Source organism: Juglans regia, chromosome 14 (assembly GCF_001411555.2).
Source record: "Juglans regia cultivar Chandler chromosome 14, Walnut 2.0, whole genome shotgun sequence".
In the NCBI taxonomy this organism is placed as follows: domain Eukaryota; kingdom Viridiplantae; phylum Streptophyta; class Magnoliopsida; order Fagales; family Juglandaceae; genus Juglans; species Juglans regia.
In genome coordinates this window covers 12732734-12753376 of record NC_049914.1, presented here as the reverse complement: position 1 = coordinate 12753376, position 20643 = coordinate 12732734, and the positions used below count along the sequence as shown (strand labels likewise).

Genomic DNA, 20643 nt, shown 5'->3' with positions numbered 1-20643 from the left:
TAAGCAATATATATATATATATATATATATCAAATTTGCCATCATGATCAAAATGCCTAAATGAAATGCAACATGAGTCATATACGGCATCATTTACAGAGATTTGTGTTTCAATTTGAATTAAGTGTTGACTAATAAAGGAGTCTTTAAAATAATATAGGAATATTTGACCGAATCACATCGAGGGAAGTTAAGATTATAGAGAGAAGTGAACGGTGAACCCCTCGGTATAGTTTGATCAGCGACGAGACCTCCGAACCATGGCCAGTCTACTGCTCGGCTGACTCCTCGTCGAACAGAAGATAGACGATTTTAAATAATTTTGAGGAGCAATTGCTTTGATATATTATATTAAAAAAATTCTACTAATCATTCTCACACCACACAAAACGTAATTTTTTTATTATTTTTTTTATTTTTTTTTCTCTTACCAAATATAGATTATGAGTAGAACTTAATTAATTTAGAAATAATAAAATAAAAAAAATATATTAATAAAAAAAAAGTATAGAAATGATTAGTAGCAAAGCTCGTTATATTATGGGATTATACAACTTGATACCGCATGTCTCTATATCCTCCACATCGCTGTCGTCAAAATACGGAAATAAATAAATTACACGAAACCACACTGGCCTGAGATGTGATTTATGCACACAAGCAAACAATAATGCGAAGGAAATGGTTTGCAGAATCAAAATAGATTTTTTCACATGGCAAGAAACTTAAATCCCCAGATTACACAATAGAGACAAAAAGTATGGAAGATAAATGGTGTTCACATATCATATTATATATCTGCCCACTAACATAGTATATGGAAGGACAGAATGTCACCATGCAGACCCCATTGTCTCTTTAGGTACAACATAATATATATATATATATATTTCCCAATAACATTCGACCACATCCCAGATTGCAATGCATCTTTTCATATGAATTTCAACCCTGTGAACATAAGGAAAATAAGGGGGGGAAAAACACCACATTAGAGTTTGACCCCGAGAAAACCAAGCTAACTATACAAGTAGATCATTGCAATCAGTACCAAAAGATAGGTTACTATTTAAGCATGAAACTTAATTTCAATTAAGAATAGAAATCTAACAAGCAGACCAATGCACCAGATAAGTTGGGACATCTATATGTTAGACTTGGAACAATCTACCGGATTCAAATTGTTATATCAGTAATTACACAACTTTCATGTAAAGAAAAACAAACAAAAGACCTGCCATCCTCATGGTCCATGCAACAGAAAAATTGTGAAGAATGATGAGAAGAAAAGTTTCTAATTTTCAATAAAAAGGAAAGTACACCCAACTAAAGTTATAAAGGATTACCTGACCCAACCTAAACAAACTCAAAATACATAAGCTAGGTTCATACATGCCAAACACAACCATCACCGCATGCAAGCAGATCGCAACTAAAAGTATTATGTCATCATTTTACATCTTAAATTAAAACAATACTACCAGGGTATCTTATGTAGGTAATAATGTAGAATACAGCAAGTGGCAAGTTGAACCATAAATAGCAACAGGGACTCCTGTAGAAATTGAAAACACACGAAATCCATTTTTCAAATAGCTAACAAATGTTGCACAGAATCCTTTCTCAAAGTCTGCAGCCAAGCCCATCCATAGCCACTAAAAGGATTTCCAAGCAAACAAATAGCACTTGTTAAGTAAAAAACCAGATATAAATGATTGTATATACCACGTTAATATGGCATGAAAGATCCCTGAACTTTCTCCTAGTAGTAGGAAATCCAGAGCTCATGTATCGCAGTTCTGTTATCACAAGCATGGAATATAGAGGTCACAACTACTTATCCCAAAAAATTCAAGGGTCCAGACCGTATATCAAGAAACTATAGAAAAGGAAAGCAGCTGCGACATAAACAAAGGCCTTTAAAGCAAGTTTTCAAATTACTACTTCCTTTCCTTGCCACCACGGTCCATATCTCCAACCAACTTCTCTTCCTAATCAATCTCACGATCAAAATCTTATTACTGATATCATAATATTGTTCGTATTAAATCTAGATGTAATAGGTATATATACCATCCGTTCTGTCACTAAAATGGCCAGTATGGTATACCTATAAAAGTAAAATAAAATAAAATTTTCCTGCAAGGTCTGCAAGTCGTAGCTACTCAATCGGAGGAAGAGATGAAAAGTTTAAAATAGCTTCGTTTCTCAGACTCTCTGTTAAAAGTCTTCGCCTTGTGTATCATAATTAACATGAGTTGGGGCTGTGAGAAGTAAGATGCAGGAGGATCACAATAAACTCTCAGTTCAATTACTAGCATAAAGCAGTTTAGCGACTAAACCTAATTTTTTTTTTTAGTTAATAAGAGATTTTATTCCAAGTAAATAGGCATAGCCCAAGTATACAGGATGTATACAAGTGAGTACACCTAAATACAAGCTAAAGCAGTTTTCAGTTAGCGACTAACTCTCCAGCTAAAACCTTATTTCTCAGTAGTTTTCATGCGCATTCACAAATAAAATCCATATTGCTTCTATTCTGAATGTTTTCAGCCAAACATTCAAACAAAAAACTACATCAACAAAATTGCAAGTGAGATGAATAAGACCCTGATCGTTATGGGTTATGTTCAAAAGCACAAAGCAAAAAATAATCACAAGGAGCCTCATGTAAGAAACCTAAAATTAGTATTTTCTTTTCTAAATTGAAAAAACAGCCAACACTTAAAAAAGAAAAGAAAAGAAAAAAGATGTAAATAGAGCAAACAAACAATCGATTGGAGAGAGAGAGAGAGAGTAATACCAAGAGTGGAGGAGGGATTTGAGGTCAATTGTAGTAGAGCTCGAGGCCCATGCCGTCGTGGATCTCGTAGTCCTTAAGGGTGATGTGGTCCTTGTAGATGTTATACCACTTCTGGATACGGATCTTGTCGGCACGGGTGCCGGTCTGAGCGGCGACGAGCTTCTTGAGGTCACCGATGGTATCGTCGTCGTTGCACTTAACACGAACCTTCTTGCCGAGGCGATCGTTGAGCACCACCTCTATCATCTTCGCAGGCTTCTCTCTTCTCTCTCTCGACAAACCCTAACTTTCAAGAATCGAATTGAATCGATATGATTTGGAGGAAGTAAATAATTCACAAGTCTTCCCCTCTTCTAGAGTCGGTCTCCATTTTTGTTTTGTTGTCCTTTTTTGTCTTTTTCACTCGACGAAGGGACACGCAATTTGACCCAAATTTGAAATAAATAGATAGAATTGACTGTGTTTGTGATCGGAGAAGTATTGTGATTGGACGTTGAAGTGAGTTGAGTTGAGATGATAAAATATTATTAAAATATTATTTTTTAATATTATTATTATTTTAGAATTTGAAAAAATTAAATTATTTATTATATTTTGTGTTAGAATTTTAAAAAGTTGTAATGATGAATTGAGAGAAGTTAAATAATCAAACGAAACATTTTATAAAAGTAAAATTATAAATTGATGTATTTTTATATATACGTTAGATCTATTTAATAATAAAAATAATATTATAATATGTATTACATCAAATTATATTAATTTATGAATATATTTTTATGAAATATTTTTGTAAATAAAGCTTTTTCCTTGTAATTATTTTGACGGTCTTTGAACGCTATCTCAAGAGATTTTGGAATATGTTTGGATATTTGAAGTATTTCAGATTTTTTTTTTTTTTATAAGTAAAATGCAAGAATATCTCATAATTTTATGAATAGTAATGAAATAGTTTAAGTTAAGATATTTTATTAGATTCAGAAAGATATGAGAGAAAAAAATTGAATAAAAATATTAAAAATAAATATTATTTTTTAATATTAATTTTATTTTAAACTTTGTAAAAGTTTCGTTGATTTTTATATTTATGTAATGATTAGATAAAAAAATTTAAAATTTAAAATTTAAAATTCAAGAATATTTTGTGTTTGAGCGATTTTTGAGAATTAAATTATTAGAAATTTTGATAATTTTAAAATTTAAGAGAATTCCTAATCCAAACAAGGCATCAATGTATTGATAGTTTTTGGATTCAAAATTTCTAGATTTAGTAATAATTTTATAAAAAAAATCTACTTATCATCCCTCTTCCTCTCATCATTTTATGATGTGACATTAAATAATAAATTCATAAATAAAACATAATAAATTATTTTCAATCATCTTATGATAAGAGAATGATGAGCAACATTACTCAATTTTATATAATTTAGTTCATTTTAAAATCTATAGAACCGTTAGGTGGGGGGCAGCACTTGGTTGGAGAGCGTACACCCACACATCTCACAAAACGAAGTCTCTTAGGCTTCATTTGGATCATCAACTACTCTCAACTCATCTTAATTTATTATTACAACTTTTTCAAATCCCAACACAAAATATAATAAACAATTCAAATCTATTAAATCCTAAAATAATAATAATATTAAAAAATAATATTCTAACAATATTTTATCATCTCAACTCAACTCACTTCAACATCCAAACTCATCCTTAATTTAGTCCTTTCAAATTGTCATATACAAATCAAAATGAAGCAAAAAATAAAAATAAAAAAGTTAAACGTTTTCTTATGATGATGCAGGATGGATAGAATATCAGAAATGATATTTACAAATATAAAATACACAAACTCCTTTTAAAAATTAATTTTTTTAATAATAAATTTCATATTTACTCACTTTTTTCAAAATAAATAAATACCCGCTGCTTGCACAAAATATAATTTCCCATGAAATAAACAATGTAGACATGGTGAATCTCTCATGGGGGAGCACCCACCGGCACTACCAAATTGGCGGAGGCTGGTCAGTTGTCCTATAATAATAACGAAACAAAAGAATCGGAAGTCCGTTTCCAACATAAACCCCCAATCAAATGCCCAATAATAAATAGATATTGGAAAAGAAAAGAGTGTTTTCTCTGGCAATAATAAATATGATTATGATGGATCTGGAAAACCCCCATAAATCAGTAGCAGAAGGAAACAAAAACCTTGAACCATAAACAACAAGAAGAGTAATTAAAATAACTAATAATAATAAACAACAATAACCATTGAACACAACCTACCATCCAATCTCCTCCCCCCCCACCCCGCGGCTCCATCTGGAAACAAAATTACTGTACATATGTTTGCTGAAAAAAGGGCCCAATCCCGTCGGATCGAACTTTTAAGGGTGAAACATCCTAAGCAGAGACGACGCACAATCACTCTGACACAGTAACCTCTTGATCGACCCTCCAATAATTGGCATCATTGAACTCCTTCATTCCAGGTCCACCCTCCTCGGAATTCTCCTTCTCTGGCACCTTTTGTTTAATGTTTCTCTTCAATGGCCCTGCTTCCCCAACTATCCCCTCCTTGAGAGCCTGTTCCATAGCCTTCTCGGTACCTTCTAATTCAACACCTACAAACTCAACATCCTCTTCAAACAATGATGGAACAGCAGTAGACCTCTGACTTGAATCAATACCTACTGAACTATCACTAGAAGCTGTCGTGGTTGGAGAGCCATTTGGAATTATCGATACTTCGCGTGAAAGGGAACATGCATCGGAAGTTACTAATTGTGCTTGACCAGAAGGATTGGTGTCTGAATTGTAGTGATCCTCAAATGGGTTCACACTCGAACCACCAACTTGCACATCTGATGAATCGCCCCATCCCACCCAATCAGGGAGAGGCCTAGCTCCCAACAACTCCTCACCGGCAGATGTCTCGAACCTAAAGAAGCCCATATCATGGGAAGCACTCGCTAGTTCATTTTCCTTGTTCAAAAACCCACCATTCAAGGAACCACTCCCAGTAAACCCGTTCGGGAAGTTCGTATTGGAACTTGAAGTCCCATTGACAGGGTCTTTACTTTCAGCCAGCTCCTCGTCCTCACCAACCACCACTTCATCATCACTGCTGCTGTTACCACCATTTGCAGTTCCGTTTAAGTTTATCTCATCCATTATCTCTGATGTGCTCACAGGTGCACTACCAATTCTGTCTTCTTGGAATGCAAACCAGTTTGAATTCGTGAAAAGACTACTGCATGAAAAGGAAAATGTTAAATTTCATCTTCCTATTTAACATTATTAGTTCCACCAGAACAAGAACAGCAACTAATATTTATAATGCACAAAGCTGAGCCAATACGAATCCCTTAAACCACCAAATACATCTAAATAACATTCTTTTATAAGCGAACATCATAACTAAACACTTACATCAACAGCCAAACCAAATAGGAGTAAAAAACTAAATAACATTTGAAGTCGCAGATGTGTCATGTTTCAAAGGGAGCTTTGGAAAGCAAATAAAGGAAATACTAACAAAGACCATATTTTACAGACGTGTTATACATCTTCATCTTTTTTTTTCTCACGAGTATGATGTACACTTTCATCTTAAAAATAGCAACATAAGATGTAGTTAGTTTTATCTATATATGAAACAATTTTGAATTTCGTACATCTGAAATCTCTTATTTATATTAAAGATGAACATATTTTTTTTGGATTATTTTCAGTAAGTTTCAGGTTTGCCAATGAGATACCTAACCCTGTGCAAACTAACAGTGCAAATGGCGCTCCTTCATATATCATTTTTAAATCTCTTTGATAACGCAATGGGCACAAAGTGGGAGAAGTTTTTAACTGTAGCTCACACAGCCTATGTGTATTTGCTTCAGATATAATGTATAGCACTTTATTTGGTCGGCTTCTTCAAAGTATTTTTTGTTCCCTTACACTATACTCTCCTTTCTCACTAGTACCAGAAGCAGTAGCTCAGACAATGGGTGCACATTCCAAACTCTGAAAACATAGTCAAGAAGGGGTTGGACTGGCAGATAGTGAGAAATGCTTCATAACTACTATGAACCCTTGCTCGTCAACAATATTCTCCCACTGAACTAATCAATAGTATGTAAGAATTCTTAGTGATATATTTCTCTAAAGAAAATAATTTATAAACTAACCTCCCTTGATCATCGCCTAGCCTCAAGGATGATATTACAACTTCGGCAGATTCATCGTCAAAGTATACATCCTGTATATTAAGAGCCAAAAAGAGACATTTCACTATCAAATCCAATACCCCCCCCGCCCCAAAAAATATATAACATTCCTACACATTCTAGATCTTCATACTATTCAAGCTAAATAAGGCATATATCAAACCTTCGCCTTTACATTCAAATCAGGAAAACTACGTCAATATAAGAAAATAATTACCTCATCATCACGATCAAGAGCTCCATGGTCCTGCAAACATGACATTCAAACATCAAAGGATGGTAAAATTACAGATGAAAAAAGGTTGGTAATATTATATGATTAAAAAGCATCCAACTATAAACCTCTTCAGCATCTTCATTCCCATAGATTTTGTAGCGAAAGGCCTGGCTCAAATTATTTGCTAGGGCCGCTACATCATAATCTCTATCATGAAGATCATCATCATCACTGTCCCTTGTCCTATCTTGCAATGCAGTCGGACGGCTGCAAACAGTAGGGAGAAAAATGGGGATGGAAAAATAAAACAAGAAGAAAGAAGAAAGATTGGTGGCGTTAAATGCAGTGAAGAACATGACAAACAGACTAAAGTAAAGATTCAGACAAAAAGGGAAAATATAAACACAATTGACCTTTTTTCACTATACTTGAACAGCACAACAGTAATCAAGTGCAATTGCACTCGGTGATAAAATGATGTAACTTTATTTATAGGTAAATAAAATGATATAGATAACTGACTAGTCCCAATAATGCTTTTGAAGCTAAAATTTTCCATATAACAAACATTTCATCAAATTCCTCCCACTTTAGAACACTTAAAATCTCATAAGAAATACTTTTGAAGTCTGTTATCAGAAATATCCTGTAAATCACAACTCAATGTGGTGCACATGGTCCCGTTGTATTTATCAAAAATTTATTGGCTTGTTGGAAGGAGCTTCAAGGCTGTCCCCAAGTGGCGGGCAGTGTGGAAGATGATCCCGTTGCAAATCATGTGGTGCAAATGGTCCAAGAGGAATGAGAGATGTTTTGGAAGATAGGGAATGCACAATGGAGGAATTTCAGAATTTTTTTATGTGCACTTTAATGCTCTATGGTTTTCAGCCATTGTACTTTATGGAAACAATGTCCACGACTTTCTTTCCTTAGCTAGAATTAATTAGGTGTTTTTTTTGTATACTTCCTGTGTACACGGGTTATGCCTATTTCATTCGTATGAATAAATTTTTCTTATTACTTATAAAAAAAAAAAAAAAATCACAACTCAATTATGCACAATACTCCGTGATTTTCAATATGTTAAGAAAACCTCCAAAGTCTCATACTTGAAAAATTGCTTAATTTGAATTGGATGAATAAATCTAGAGCATGCAAAGCACATAGATGAAACAAGATCATACCCACAAGCCCATCGGTAGACATTTTCAACCAAATTGCGGTCCTGCAGAATAGTAGTCTGCCACTCATTCCATTGACTATTTTCCTATAAAGAACAAATGAAAATAGTTGCATTAGTATTGATATTAAAAAGAAAAGCGTGTCCATTTGTAAGAGATACTGAAAATTATCCTTAAGTTCTTTGATTTTTTCAAGGATAGATACCAATGTTGCACCCAATACCGCACACAATAAGAGGAAATATAGACATTGCAATATTAAAAAAAATGAAGATCACATAACTTTTCAGGAACACATAAAAGCATGATCTGAAGATAAGTTCAAAACAAATCATCTAGTCAAGGTTAAATAACAATAATTCACCAAATACAACACACATAATTTGATAAGAAAATACACACTGAAAGAGATGGTTTTTACAAAAATCCTCTGCTATTAGTCAGGGCACCAAGGAAGTGGTCTAAAGATATTTTCTACCCAGGAAACTTTACTTTCCGGGTAAAGCATAGCACATAGTAGAATTGCTTTGGGAAGGACATAAACCCAGCAAGTTCTAACATACCCTTAAACCTCTCCCTCCATCTATAACCCACCTGAAGACATGCCTGAATATGGCTCTGACTGTTTCCCAACTGAACAAGCTTATTAGAAATTCGTGTAATGTGTCCAAGGTTTCCTATGCGAGGCATCTGTTTTCCAGCAGCAGGTATTGTTGGCTACAAATTCAGGGAAAGTTAAAAATAATCAGAATTTCTGGCACAATCAATAGCTAAAGAGAACATAAATGACTCTGCATGTAACCATGTGCTATTACAGATGATAAGTACATTAATTTCATCACATTCAATTGAAAGGAAACTAAAGATGGATAGATTGCAAATCTACAATTTTCCTTTATACTTTTTTCAATAATTATTGTCCTTTCTTATCTTGTTTCACACATTGGATGTGCTATAGTGGTATTTGAGAACCATAAAAGATAGTGACCTGATTACTGTCACCAGAAAGAATGGGATGTGTATCTGCTTGGAGAATCTTTCCGATCAAATCACACTCTCGAAGAAGATGATTGACGATACTATCACTCTTGCTTTCCAAGCATGACAATATGATACTCTCTACATGGTGATGCAGTGAGTTATTGAATGGATACCTGCATTCATTAAACACATAAAACTAACAAAACCATGCATCTTCAGTCTAACCCAAAAAACAAAAACAATTCTTGCACGAAGAGATCAAGCTTTCTCTGGATAACTTGACCACTCATGCAACTTAACAAAAAAGAAAAAATAAATAAAAATAAAACTTGACTACTCAGCATTCAGAATGAAAAAAATGAAATACTTACTCGAAGAAAAGATCAATGACTCGTCGAATGGTCCCTGAGCTGACCAATTCGTTCTCTGCAGAATCATTGGCCGTTTTCCATAGCACCGCAATGAACTCCACAATCTGGAAAGAATAGTAAAAAAAATTCGGGAAAATAAAGTTGGAATAAAAAAGACAACAATAAAGTCAGTTTATGGCACAAACAAGAGTTTTAACCTGAAATAAGAATGATGCAACAATTTCCAAATCTTGACTATGGGCTTAGGATATATGACAACCAACTCTGTTAGTTTACTCCATTCACAATCAAAATTGGGAGATTAGGGTTTCTGTGTATTAAACTTATGATAAAGAAACAAACCAACCTTTAACCGATGCTTCCCAAGAGGAGGCCTCAATTCGCCATACGTGGTAGGCAGTTTCTTCTCATCAGATGACACAATCAGAAGTGTAAGCAAGTCACCTGTACAATAAGAGTAGTAAAAATTAACTACTTTCATGAAGGAAGCCAAGCAAAAAGTAAGTTGCTTAAAATATCTCATCATATTGTGGAAACATGTAATACGGTACATATTTAAAACATACTCAGATATCTTTGAATTCATATTGGGAAAAGTTCGCTCTGAATTGAAAGATGAAATAATTAATTAGAGAAAATGTAGCATCCCCTTATAGCAAGAATTCTCTCTTCCCGGCCAAGAAAAAAATGGGCAAGCATATAGACAATTGTGTTATGTAACAGGAATGTAATAGATGCATAATTATTTTATAGGGAGTACATCAAACAGCACATTTGGCATGAGAAGAAATAATCAACCATGTGAACATTTTAACAAATTTCAGTTTAAAACACCTAAAGTAAATACATTGAAAAACTCACCAAGTTTGGGGAGCATTGCACCAATCGTCTCAGGGTTCACAGAGATTGGAGGCTCATACATATGTTGAATTCGAAAAGAATGAAACATGGGAGAAGCTGCTGCAGATTTGTTTGGGTCTAACAAAGAAATACAAACAGAAAGCGAGTGGACAAGGCAAGATTTTGAATGCGAGTCTTCCAATGCATGACCAAATATCCTTGCAACAAAGCTGACATAGATAACAAATTCAAAACATCTTTCTACAATTTGAACAAATCAATAATAATGTACATTTGCACCCGCCTGTGTTTAATTGATGAACCAAAATGCTATCTCAATACAAACCTTGGGCTAGAAAGTTTAGTGGCCAGGGCTGATGAGGCATTTCGTGTTATGGCACATAGTGTTTCAGCCGCATTAGCATGAACCTCAGGAGGACTCTGGTCCAAGTAAAATCAACTATTAGGTAATAACAGAAAACGCCAGACCAGGTTATAGCAGAATATGATAAAACTTGTCACAAACATTTTTGTAAAGAATTTTTAAAAAAAAATTATAATGGGAAATAGGAATAGCACAAATACACAGGATGTATACAAGAGAAGACACCTAGTCAAGAACTAGAAAAAATAGATACAAGAAAATCATGAAAGTTGAGTCGTTGAAATTTATAGCAATCATTCAGGAAAATAAAAAAAGGAAAAAGAAATCCATAGCCATTGCCCATGACATTAGTATGGCAAGGAAGCGTCTAAGTTCATCCAATGAGCATTCTGTCTTCAAAGTTCCAATCGATCCTTTCCCTCCAAATGCAAGCATGATAGACATATGAGACCATCTTCCATATTGCTACAGTTTGTGGGATGCTGCATAGACCTCTTCAATTTGCAAGGATATCGACCAACTTCCAAGGCATAACCCAAGCTAGCCCCACTCTACTGGAGATATCATCCCATAGGGCCCTAGCCACCACACAGTGAAGAAGCAAATGATCCAGTCTCTCCACTTCTCCTACACATGCAACACCAGTCAAATACTATGATTCGTCTTTTCCTTAGGTTGTCCATGATCAGAACCTTCCCCAAAGAAGCTGTTCAAATGAAGAAAGTGGCCCTAAGAGGCGCCTTACTCCTCCACATACTCCAAGGAAAAGGATTGCAGTGCTGACAAGTAATGGCCTCATAGAATGAGCGGACATAGAATTTCCCTTTTTGGGAAGGGATCCAAAAGACATCATCGCTTCAGATCGCTTCCTACATCCCTAGCTCCTACAGAATACATTCCACTGCAGAAAACCTCCAGTAACTCCCAATAACTCAACCACTGAAGCTTCCTGCTCACACACTATTCAGAACACTGCTTGGAAAAAAAGTCTTTAGGGCTCTATCTCCATACCATATATCATGCCAAAATATGATCCTATAGGCATCACCCACCACAAATCTGATATGTAAATAGAAAACCCCCATCCACCTCCAATATTAAAACTTTCCTTTTATAGGTTATCCTCCTCTAATAGAGGATAAATGTACGAAGTTTTTTCATAGAGTGGCCAGTTCTCATAGGTGCAACAACACCATTAAGATTCTTAAGGAAGGTAATCAAGTTCTCTCTTCCCCCCCTGATTTAGAGAACCATATTGTGAACTACTATAAGAATCTGCTCATGGGGCCGACTTGTTGGAGGCCAAAGCTCGATGGTTTGCCTTTTGAGTCCATTGATATGCAGAGTGCGAGCTGGTTGGAAAGACCTTTTGAAGAAGATGAGGTGCATAAGGTCATTAGATGCATGGCCAAAGACAAAGCACCTGGACCGGATGGATTTTTGATGGGGTTTTTCCAAATTGTTGGGAGATTGTGAAATGTGATATTATGCGGGTCTTTTTTGAATTCCATGCTTTCCAAAAATTTGAAAAATGCTTCAATGCGACGTTCATAGCCATTGTTTCTTCAAACAAGGAGTGTTGGAAGTTGATGATTTCTGTCCCATTAGCCTAGTGAGTGGGGTTTATAAAATTATCTCCAAGGTTCTGGCTAATCGATTAAGTGTGGTAATGGAACAAATCATTTCGAAGTCTCAAAATGACTTCGTTCGGGGGAGGCAGATATTGGACTCAGTTCTTATTGCCAATGAGTATTTGGATTAGAGGTTGAAGGAGGGTAAATCAGGCATACTTTGTAAGCTTGATATGGAGAAAGCCTATGATCATATCAATTGGGATTTTCTCCTTTACTTACTTGGGAAATGTGGTTTTGGTAACGGGTGGATTTCATGGATTCGATATTGCATAACTACTGTGCGTTTCTCAGTGCTTGTTAATGGTAATCCGGTGGGTTTCTTTTGTAGCTCCCGCGGATTGAGGCAAGGGGATCCATTGTCTCCATTTCTATTCGTAATTATTATGGAGGCACTAGGCCGGAAGGTGAAGGTAGTTGTAGATGGAGGCTATATAGCAGGTTTTTCGGCAGGCAATGGTACTTTTGGTTTTATCATGATCTCACTTCTTTTATTTGCAGATGATACACTTCTCTTTTGTGAAGCGGAGGTGGGTCAAATCCAAGCCATACGGGCACTCTTGTTGCGCTTTGAGGTTGTGACGGGTCTCAAGGTAAACTTGGGCAAATCTGAGATGGTGGCGGTGGGTGTGGTGCCCCATATCAATACACTAGCAAAAACGTTGGGGTGTAAAGTGGGTTCTTTGCCTATGAAATATTTGAGCCTTCCTTTGGGGGCCACTTTCAAAACTAGAGGTATATGGGAAGGGGTTATTGAGAGAGTGGAGAAACGGTTGACAGGGTGGAAACGGCTGTATTTATCGAAGGGGGGGCGACTCACATTGATCACTAGCACTCTATCTAACCTCCCAACCTATTTCCTATCCCTATTCCCATTGCTAGTAGGGTAGCGCATCGAATCGAGAAGTTATTCCAGACTTTCTTGTGGGGTGGTCTAGGGGAAGAAACCAAATTCCATCTTGTTAGTTGGAATAAAGTTTGCTCCCTAGTTTCGAGTGGTGGTTTGGATGTGCGCAATTTGAGGACTTTCAATAAAGCACTTTTGGGGAAGTGGCTATGGAGGTATCAAGAAGAAGGGGAGTCTTTGTGGAAGGAAGTGGTAGACTCCAGATATGGAGGTGCTTGGGGGGGATGGTGCACTAATGAAGTGAGGGGGGTATGGTGTGAGTTTGTGGAGACATATAAGGGGGGATGGCAGTTCTTTGAAAATAATATTAGATTTGTAGTCGGACAGGGTGCGCTCGCATCAAGTTTTGGCAGGATGTCTGGTGTGGAGAGCGTTCTTTGAAGAGGGCCTTCACAGCTCTATAACATTGCGGCTAATAGGGAGGCTTCGATAGCGGATCTGTGTGTGTTTGCCCAAGACTCTTCAATGGCCTTTTTTGTGTGGACTGATGCACTTGGAAAAATTCTAACCACGGATAATTTAAGAAAGAGGGGCCTCATTGTGATGAATTGGCGTTATTTGTGCAAAAAAATGGAGAATCAGTGGACCATCTCCTATTGCATTGTGAGGTGACGAGAGAGTTGTGGAATGGGATATTTAGTAGGGTGGATGTAGCATGGGTTATGCTGGCAAAGGTGGTCAACCTGCTTGCTTGTTGGAAGGGTCTAAAAGGTTGTTCACAGGTAGCAGCAGCTTGGAAGATGATCTGTTGTGCATTATGTGGTGTATTTGGATGGAAAGGAATGCACGATGCTTTGAAGATAGGGAGCGAACAATGGAGGAGCTTCAGAATTTTTTTCTACACACTTTACTCTTATGGTTCTCAGCCATTGTTCTTAATGGAAATAGTGTACATGAGTTCTTAGCTCTAATTTAGTTTTTTAAGAATGTATTTAGGTGTTTTCTATTGTATACTCCCTGTGTACATGTCATGCCTATCATTCATATTAATGAAAATTACTTTTTACTGATAAAAAAAAAAGGTAATCCTCCTATAATATTCTTCCACAACCCCACACCATATGCCCCATGTACCACATTGGAAAAAAAAAAAAAACCCCACAGTGCTCCATCATACTTGGGGTCGATCAGCGCTCTCCACAATGCCTTGTCACAAACTTATAATGTACTCCAAAGCTCCACTTTGGCGCTGCTTTATCTCATCCTCACGAACTATATTGCTAGTCCCTAATTTTTTTTTTATATGTATTTGTTAGTCCCTAATATATAAGGGAAGTTTTATTTTGGTCCTTAACTTCAAAAAGTTCTAACATGTTGCTATTATAGTTTTGACCAAATGAAGTGCTATCAATTTGACCAATAATACCATCATAAAATGGCTTCAGCGACACATCAGTGCTTACCAGGTCATCAACTTTTGTGGCAGTATTGTAAAAGGTAAATGCTAGAGAAGGCACTGAAGTGAGCCAGTACAACCTTGTGTACATGCTACACCACAGTACACCACAGGTAAGGTGGCAAAACCATATTTGAAAATAAAACGGCTGATTGGGAATCCCAGAGTGGGCCAGTCATATATACACTCAACCACCTAGATTCTAATCTTCCATTCAGTGCAAATCAAAGGAAGCTGTGGCTCAATTTATTCTAATAATGAACATAAAATTATTGGAGCTTCAAAGTGGGAACATGCAGAATTTGAAGAACTCAAAGATCTTAAACGGATTTACTGGTCAACTAGGGCTCTTTTCATATATATATAGATATATATATATATAGGGCATAGTGATGAAACTCTAACTAAAAAGACACATTAAATGCTAATGGCTCAGCCAGTAAGCATGAAAAGGCATTACTGAACCTATATTAGAAATGCATTATGGCACTTACTGATGGACTCAGTTTATCCACAATCATTTCTAGCAGATTGCTATCAGCCAACCATTGCATCACATCTACGTAGTTGGGATACACATGGTCATTGGAGCCTACAAGTCGAACCAAGACCTGCATTAAAAGATCACCTCAGACTAATATAAAATGTAAAATGCAAATCTTATAAAAACAATATAGCCAATGAAGTAGAAAGGTTTTACCTCCATGATAGATGTAATTCCTATCAAATCAACCAAATGGCGAAAAACGTCCTGATGAGCCTGTAATGATCAACTAATGTGTGAATCCAATATAGTTTCCTAGGCCATAAGAAAATAAAAATAGACAGCATTTTCTGTAGATAATAAAGAAAGTAGTCCACTATCATGCTGTTTCTGACAGGCAAGAGGTAACTAGATTTGAAGGCATTTTTCCTAAAGGTGCCAAACCAGAGTGGAGATCTTAGAGTTAATAAATTAATCAGAGATCCAGGAACAGTTTTCACATGATGTCAAGATTCCCATCAAATAGATATATAACTTTCAAAGTGCATTAAATATTGCAGATTAAATAATCATGGCCTTAGCCACAGAAACATTAGACAGTTGAATCCCATTTTAGTTTAGAAGGTTCAGAAAAATATAAGCGCAAACTTTAATGTTCATTAACCAACTAAGCAAATTAGCTAATACCCAAAATAAGGAGGCAAAAGGCTTAATATCTTAAATTCTGATATTCTTGTCTATTTTCACATGTCAGTCAAAAATTAATGAGCAAAGTTTAAAAAACGAAGATTTTCATGCAGTAGATAATTCTAAAGAACTAGCATCTGAAACTGGCAATCAAAGCACTAGTGCTTGACTGCACAGAGCCATTAAATAAGCATGGCCTTAGCCACAGAAACATTATACAGCTGAATTCCATTTTAGTTTTCTGAGTAGTTCAGAAAAATATAAGCACAAACTTTTATGTTCATTAACCAACTAAGCATATTAGCAAATACCCAAAAGAAGAAGGACAAAGGTTTAAAATAAAGCATTTAAGTTCTGAGATTCTTGTTTATTTTCACTTATATGGCAAAAACTAGTGACCAAAGTTTAAAAAAACGAGAATTTTCATGCAGTAGATGATTCTAAAGATCTAGCATCTGGAACTGCATTAGAGCTTGACTGCACAGAGCCATGTGACACAAAGAAATTTCATGCTAGAAGAAGTTCCAATGCAACTTTGGTTGGCAGGTTTAAAAGTAAAACAAAAAACACAGAAAAAAAAAGATTGCAGTATTGATGGTTATGCAGGAAGAACAAAATACCAGCTACAAAAAAACACCATAGGAAAGCAATACATATAAAGGATACACTAGTCAACACACTAAATATAAACATACATGCATGGGAAAAAAATTTAAGGAGTGCTACATAATGCACAGTACTTCAAAAACAAAAAACCAATGCCACCACTCTTTTGCAATAAACAGAAAAGATGGCATAAAAAATGTACTGGGTACCACACGATAGCAATGGATAAGAAATAAGTGAAACCGATTTGATGGTCTCAAAAGTTACTGTATTCAGGAGTATATAGTTATGTTATCAAAGGATCTATCACCACCAGAATGAGACAAGCTTGGTATCACAAGTCACCATTGCCTAAAAAGGTGCCAATGATAGCAAAGAACTCTATCCCTTCACTTTGAGTCAAACAACATCACTAGGGGAAAATACCATGCGAAGTGATCGATAATTTTATGCCCATAAGCAACAACCACAAGTTGTTCTGAGGGTGCAGTTGACCACAACGTAAAGCATAAATTCAATTCAGGCACATTCAATCGATGCTTGCCATGAACAGGAATCAATAGTTTCAATTTAGAAGCACGTTGTCATTTCCAGAACATTGGAAGAGCTCACAATAAAAATATAAAACTTTCAATCAACAATGCTGATTTAAGAAAGTTGCTTACTTGGACATAATTCATAAGTGGGACCGTCTTCCGTATCATAAGGCATACAACAACCTAACATGAGAACAAAAAAAAAAAAGAGCTTTTCAACTAGAGCAGAAGTGAAATATCAAACAATCCAAAGTTCCTTCTATCATCGTGGCATACCTTGCTAAAATACCCAGCCAGCAAGGCACTATGTGGACGATTAGGTTCCAAGAAGGAGAAGAGCAAGTTCATCAGCTGCAATCACAGGGAAGGAAAAAGAAATCAGTATCAAAACCTATTTTTATAAGTAAAATAAAATTTTATTGAATCACGTAGATAGGTAAAGCCCAAGTAGACATGAAGTATAAAAAGGAGAGCAGCTAATTACAAGTTAGGAGCTAGAAATGGAAAACCATAACAACTTCCATCCTTATAGATAATGTGATCATGAAAAACCGTAAACATGTACCTCCTCTTCCTCCACCAAAGTTTTCAAAATAACATCAATTTCACATGTGAAGATCTCACAGGCAATGAATGGAAATCTACAGCATGAAAAAAAAATTATGATTGAAAATCAGGAGAAAGGAAGAAAATTTCAGAAAACAGAGATTTCAATTTGAAAATTTAAGAAGATCCATTTTTTTATCAAGTCAGAGTAATATACTTGAAGACTCGTTTGCTTTCAGCATCCTCTGGGGCTTCATCAACAATATATCCCAACAACTGCTCCACCTGGGCTCTATCCCGTAGACTGAAACATAAATGTCAAGTAGTTTCCAGGATTAACTTCTATATTATCCAATAAACAATATACAGTTCATATCAATTTCGTTGACTTCCAAGCAACCGACTATTTATAAATTGGATGGAAAAACAAGGTAATAGATGATAAAGTTGATAAAAACACGTTTCAAGAGAATGAAAAAGAAATGCTACAAGTTAATGAGCCGACTGTTTAATGCTTTGCATTCTTGAATTATTTCTTCTTCATCCAAAAGCTCTTCCAAAGTGAAATTCTCCTTGTCCAATAGTGACTCCACCTGTATACAAGAAAAACACAAAAGCTTGATGAAGTTGGAGAGAAAGATCATATGGGGATAATAGTAAAGAGCAATGCCAGCAGTCAAAGCCAGGCATTAATAGGTTCCTACACTAGAATTTCTCGTGATAAGTACCCCTTAACCAGTAAAACGCCTCTATCAGTTCACTCTAAAGCAACCACTAATTCCTTGAAAAACCATATTGTTCTGGACTCAAATTCACAAGACCAAAAGCTTCTAATAGACAAGGTTCATTCCATATTCCCAGCAGCCAAAAGAAGGTGAAATGGAATTTTGTAAAGAAAAACAGGGATTCTACAACTTTAACTACATGCAGATTAATTTAGGCTATACTGATGCGCAAACGAAAAACCCAGAGAATGAACCCTTCAAATCTCTAGATTAAGGAAAACCACAAGAAGTAAGCCACTAGAAGAAATTCATAATATAAATAAAAACGTTGCGGCAAAAAGTAAACATATTCATCAACCAAAACTAGTACACCTCAGGTAAATTAGTCCAAAGCAAATTGGAATGAAACATACCATCAAGTTGAAACAGCAATCAATAGAACCAAAACGAAACTAGCTTTCCATTTCCAAGAACAAAAGAAGAAATATGCCGCAGAAAACATGGGGAAAAAGAAAGAAAGAAAATCTAAACATGGCAGTCTATTTCATAGAAATACAAAGCCAGCGAATTAGCATTATTAAGAGTCAAATACAATTGGGGTTTAAAATCACTTACGGGTGAGGAGGCAGAGAGAGATGTGATCTTCCAAAACATGTCGAAGAAAGAGATTCAGCTGAGCTCGAAGCAAGAGCTGCGCAGATCTGTAAAAACCCTGGACACACGAGGAAATCTAGGTCAGGAAAAGACGCGGAGAGCTCGAGATTCGAGTGAGCTGAGACACATACAGAGAGACAGATAGACAGAGAGAGATGCTTGAAGCTGGAAACCCTATTTTTTTGCGAGAGAGGGAGATGGAAAAGAGGCCTAGGCCGTGAAGATCGAGAGAGAGAGAGAGAGAGAGACAGAGGACGAAAAAATCGCAGCTAAACAGGAGCTAATTGCTGAGGGTCGCAAAAGTACATCAGTTTGGTACTCCGAAATTCCCACAACATTCATCTTTATTATGTTTACACTTTACATATTCTTCATTCAAATTAAATACCCCTAATATTCACATCCAACCAATTTCATTTTCTTTCTAAGAAAAATATATAATTTTTTAATTTCTTTTAAATAATATAAAAAATTTTAAATTAAATTATTTAATTTTATATAATTATTTTCCTTTTACCAGAAAAAACGTTTTTACAAGTAAAACCAAACTTGTATAGAAACTATAAATAAGCATAACTATTAACAACCTAAGAAACAAATATAAGATTATCATTATCTAAAGATGGATAATCCCAACTTATCTAAATTTTATTGCCTCCTCCACATACATTAGTAAAATCAATAATCATGAAATAATAGAACTCTAGAATGCCATCCCACATGTTAGCAAATATCAATGGTGGTTGAGAGTTAGATGTAAACCAGGTCCGTTTCAATAATGAGATCTGGTACACTAAGCTGATAATATATTGACAACCTAATTCTTATAAATGCTGAACACCATGATCTATGGAGAATAGTAATATTTTATAGATTGCATTAAAATATGTTTGAATGTAAATAGATTGTGATATGTATTTAAATAAAAAAATTATACTCATCATTCCATGATATGGCATTAAATGATAAATTTATAAGTAAAACATAATAAATAGTCTTTAATCATCAGATGCCACATCATGAGACGATGATGAGTAGCATTACTCATTTAAATATATGAAATAGATTGAGATGAGTTTAACTTTTTTATAAAAAATTAAAAAAATAGTATATATCATCAATGATTAATTTAAGATGAATTAAAATGAATTTATGTTTCAAACGTAACCTTAATCTAACAGTTTGAGATGAATAAGTACAGAGATGTCAAAATAAAGTATGCTCTACCTTTTTCTAGCAATAATCATAATTATTATGGAAAAATTAAATAATTAAATATCGTTGAACCTAATAATTTATTTGATATCAAGAATCAACTAGTTTTAATTTATTCTTTTTACTAAAATCAATCGTGATGATAAAATCTTATTGATTGCCTAAGGTCTCATTCAGTTACACAAAAAAAATGAGATAAAAGTTAAAAATTAAATAAAATATTATTAAAATATTATTTTTTTTAATATA

The 20643-nt window shown here is 35.2% G+C and overlaps 2 protein-coding genes across 5 annotated transcripts; both read right to left on the bottom strand.

The window, feature by feature from the left end:
* Positions 1–672: 672 nt before the first annotated feature.
* LOC108990123 (ubiquitin-like protein 5) lies at positions 673–3148 on the bottom strand. 3 transcript variants are annotated; one of them, XR_001995935.2, is made up of 3 exons: positions 2804–3148; positions 1726–1799; positions 673–951 (listed from the first exon to the last, which is right to left on the bottom strand). XR_001995935.2 is itself a non-coding variant. In XM_018963991.2 (2 exons), exon 1 carries the CDS (start codon positions 3047–3049, stop codon positions 2828–2830), a length of 222 nt encoding a protein of 73 aa, XP_018819536.1. In that variant the 5' UTR covers positions 3050–3147; the 3' UTR covers positions 673–951; positions 2804–2827. The 3 variants fall into 3 exon arrangements, 2 of the variants coding, with proteins under 2 accessions (XP_018819536.1, XP_018819537.1); XM_018963991.2 differs by lacking the exon at positions 1726–1799 and having other exon boundaries at positions 2804–3147; XM_018963992.2 differs by lacking the exons at positions 673–951; positions 1726–1799 and adding an exon at positions 1282–1655.
* Positions 3149–4892: 1744 nt separating this feature from the next.
* LOC108990106 (serine/threonine-protein phosphatase 6 regulatory subunit 2-like) lies at positions 4893–19501 on the bottom strand. Of its 2 annotated transcripts, none has more exons than XM_018963960.2 (20): positions 19311–19501; positions 19141–19237; positions 18290–18393; positions 18018–18104; positions 17820–17895; positions 17531–17605; positions 17384–17437; positions 15642–15701; positions 15436–15552; positions 10969–11063; positions 10644–10852; positions 10129–10226; positions 9783–9886; positions 9419–9584; positions 9025–9147; positions 8434–8516; positions 7375–7516; positions 7250–7279; positions 6994–7064; positions 4893–6059 (listed from the first exon to the last, which is right to left on the bottom strand). In XM_018963960.2, exons 2-20 carry the CDS (start codon positions 19177–19179, stop codon positions 5234–5236), a joined length of 2559 nt encoding a protein of 852 aa, XP_018819505.1. In that variant the 5' UTR covers positions 19180–19237; positions 19311–19501; the 3' UTR covers positions 4893–5233. The 2 variants fall into 2 exon arrangements, with proteins under 2 accessions (XP_018819505.1, XP_018819504.1); XM_018963959.2 differs by having other exon boundaries at positions 4894–6062; positions 19311–19500.
* Between the last annotated feature and the right edge of the window lie 1142 nt (positions 19502–20643).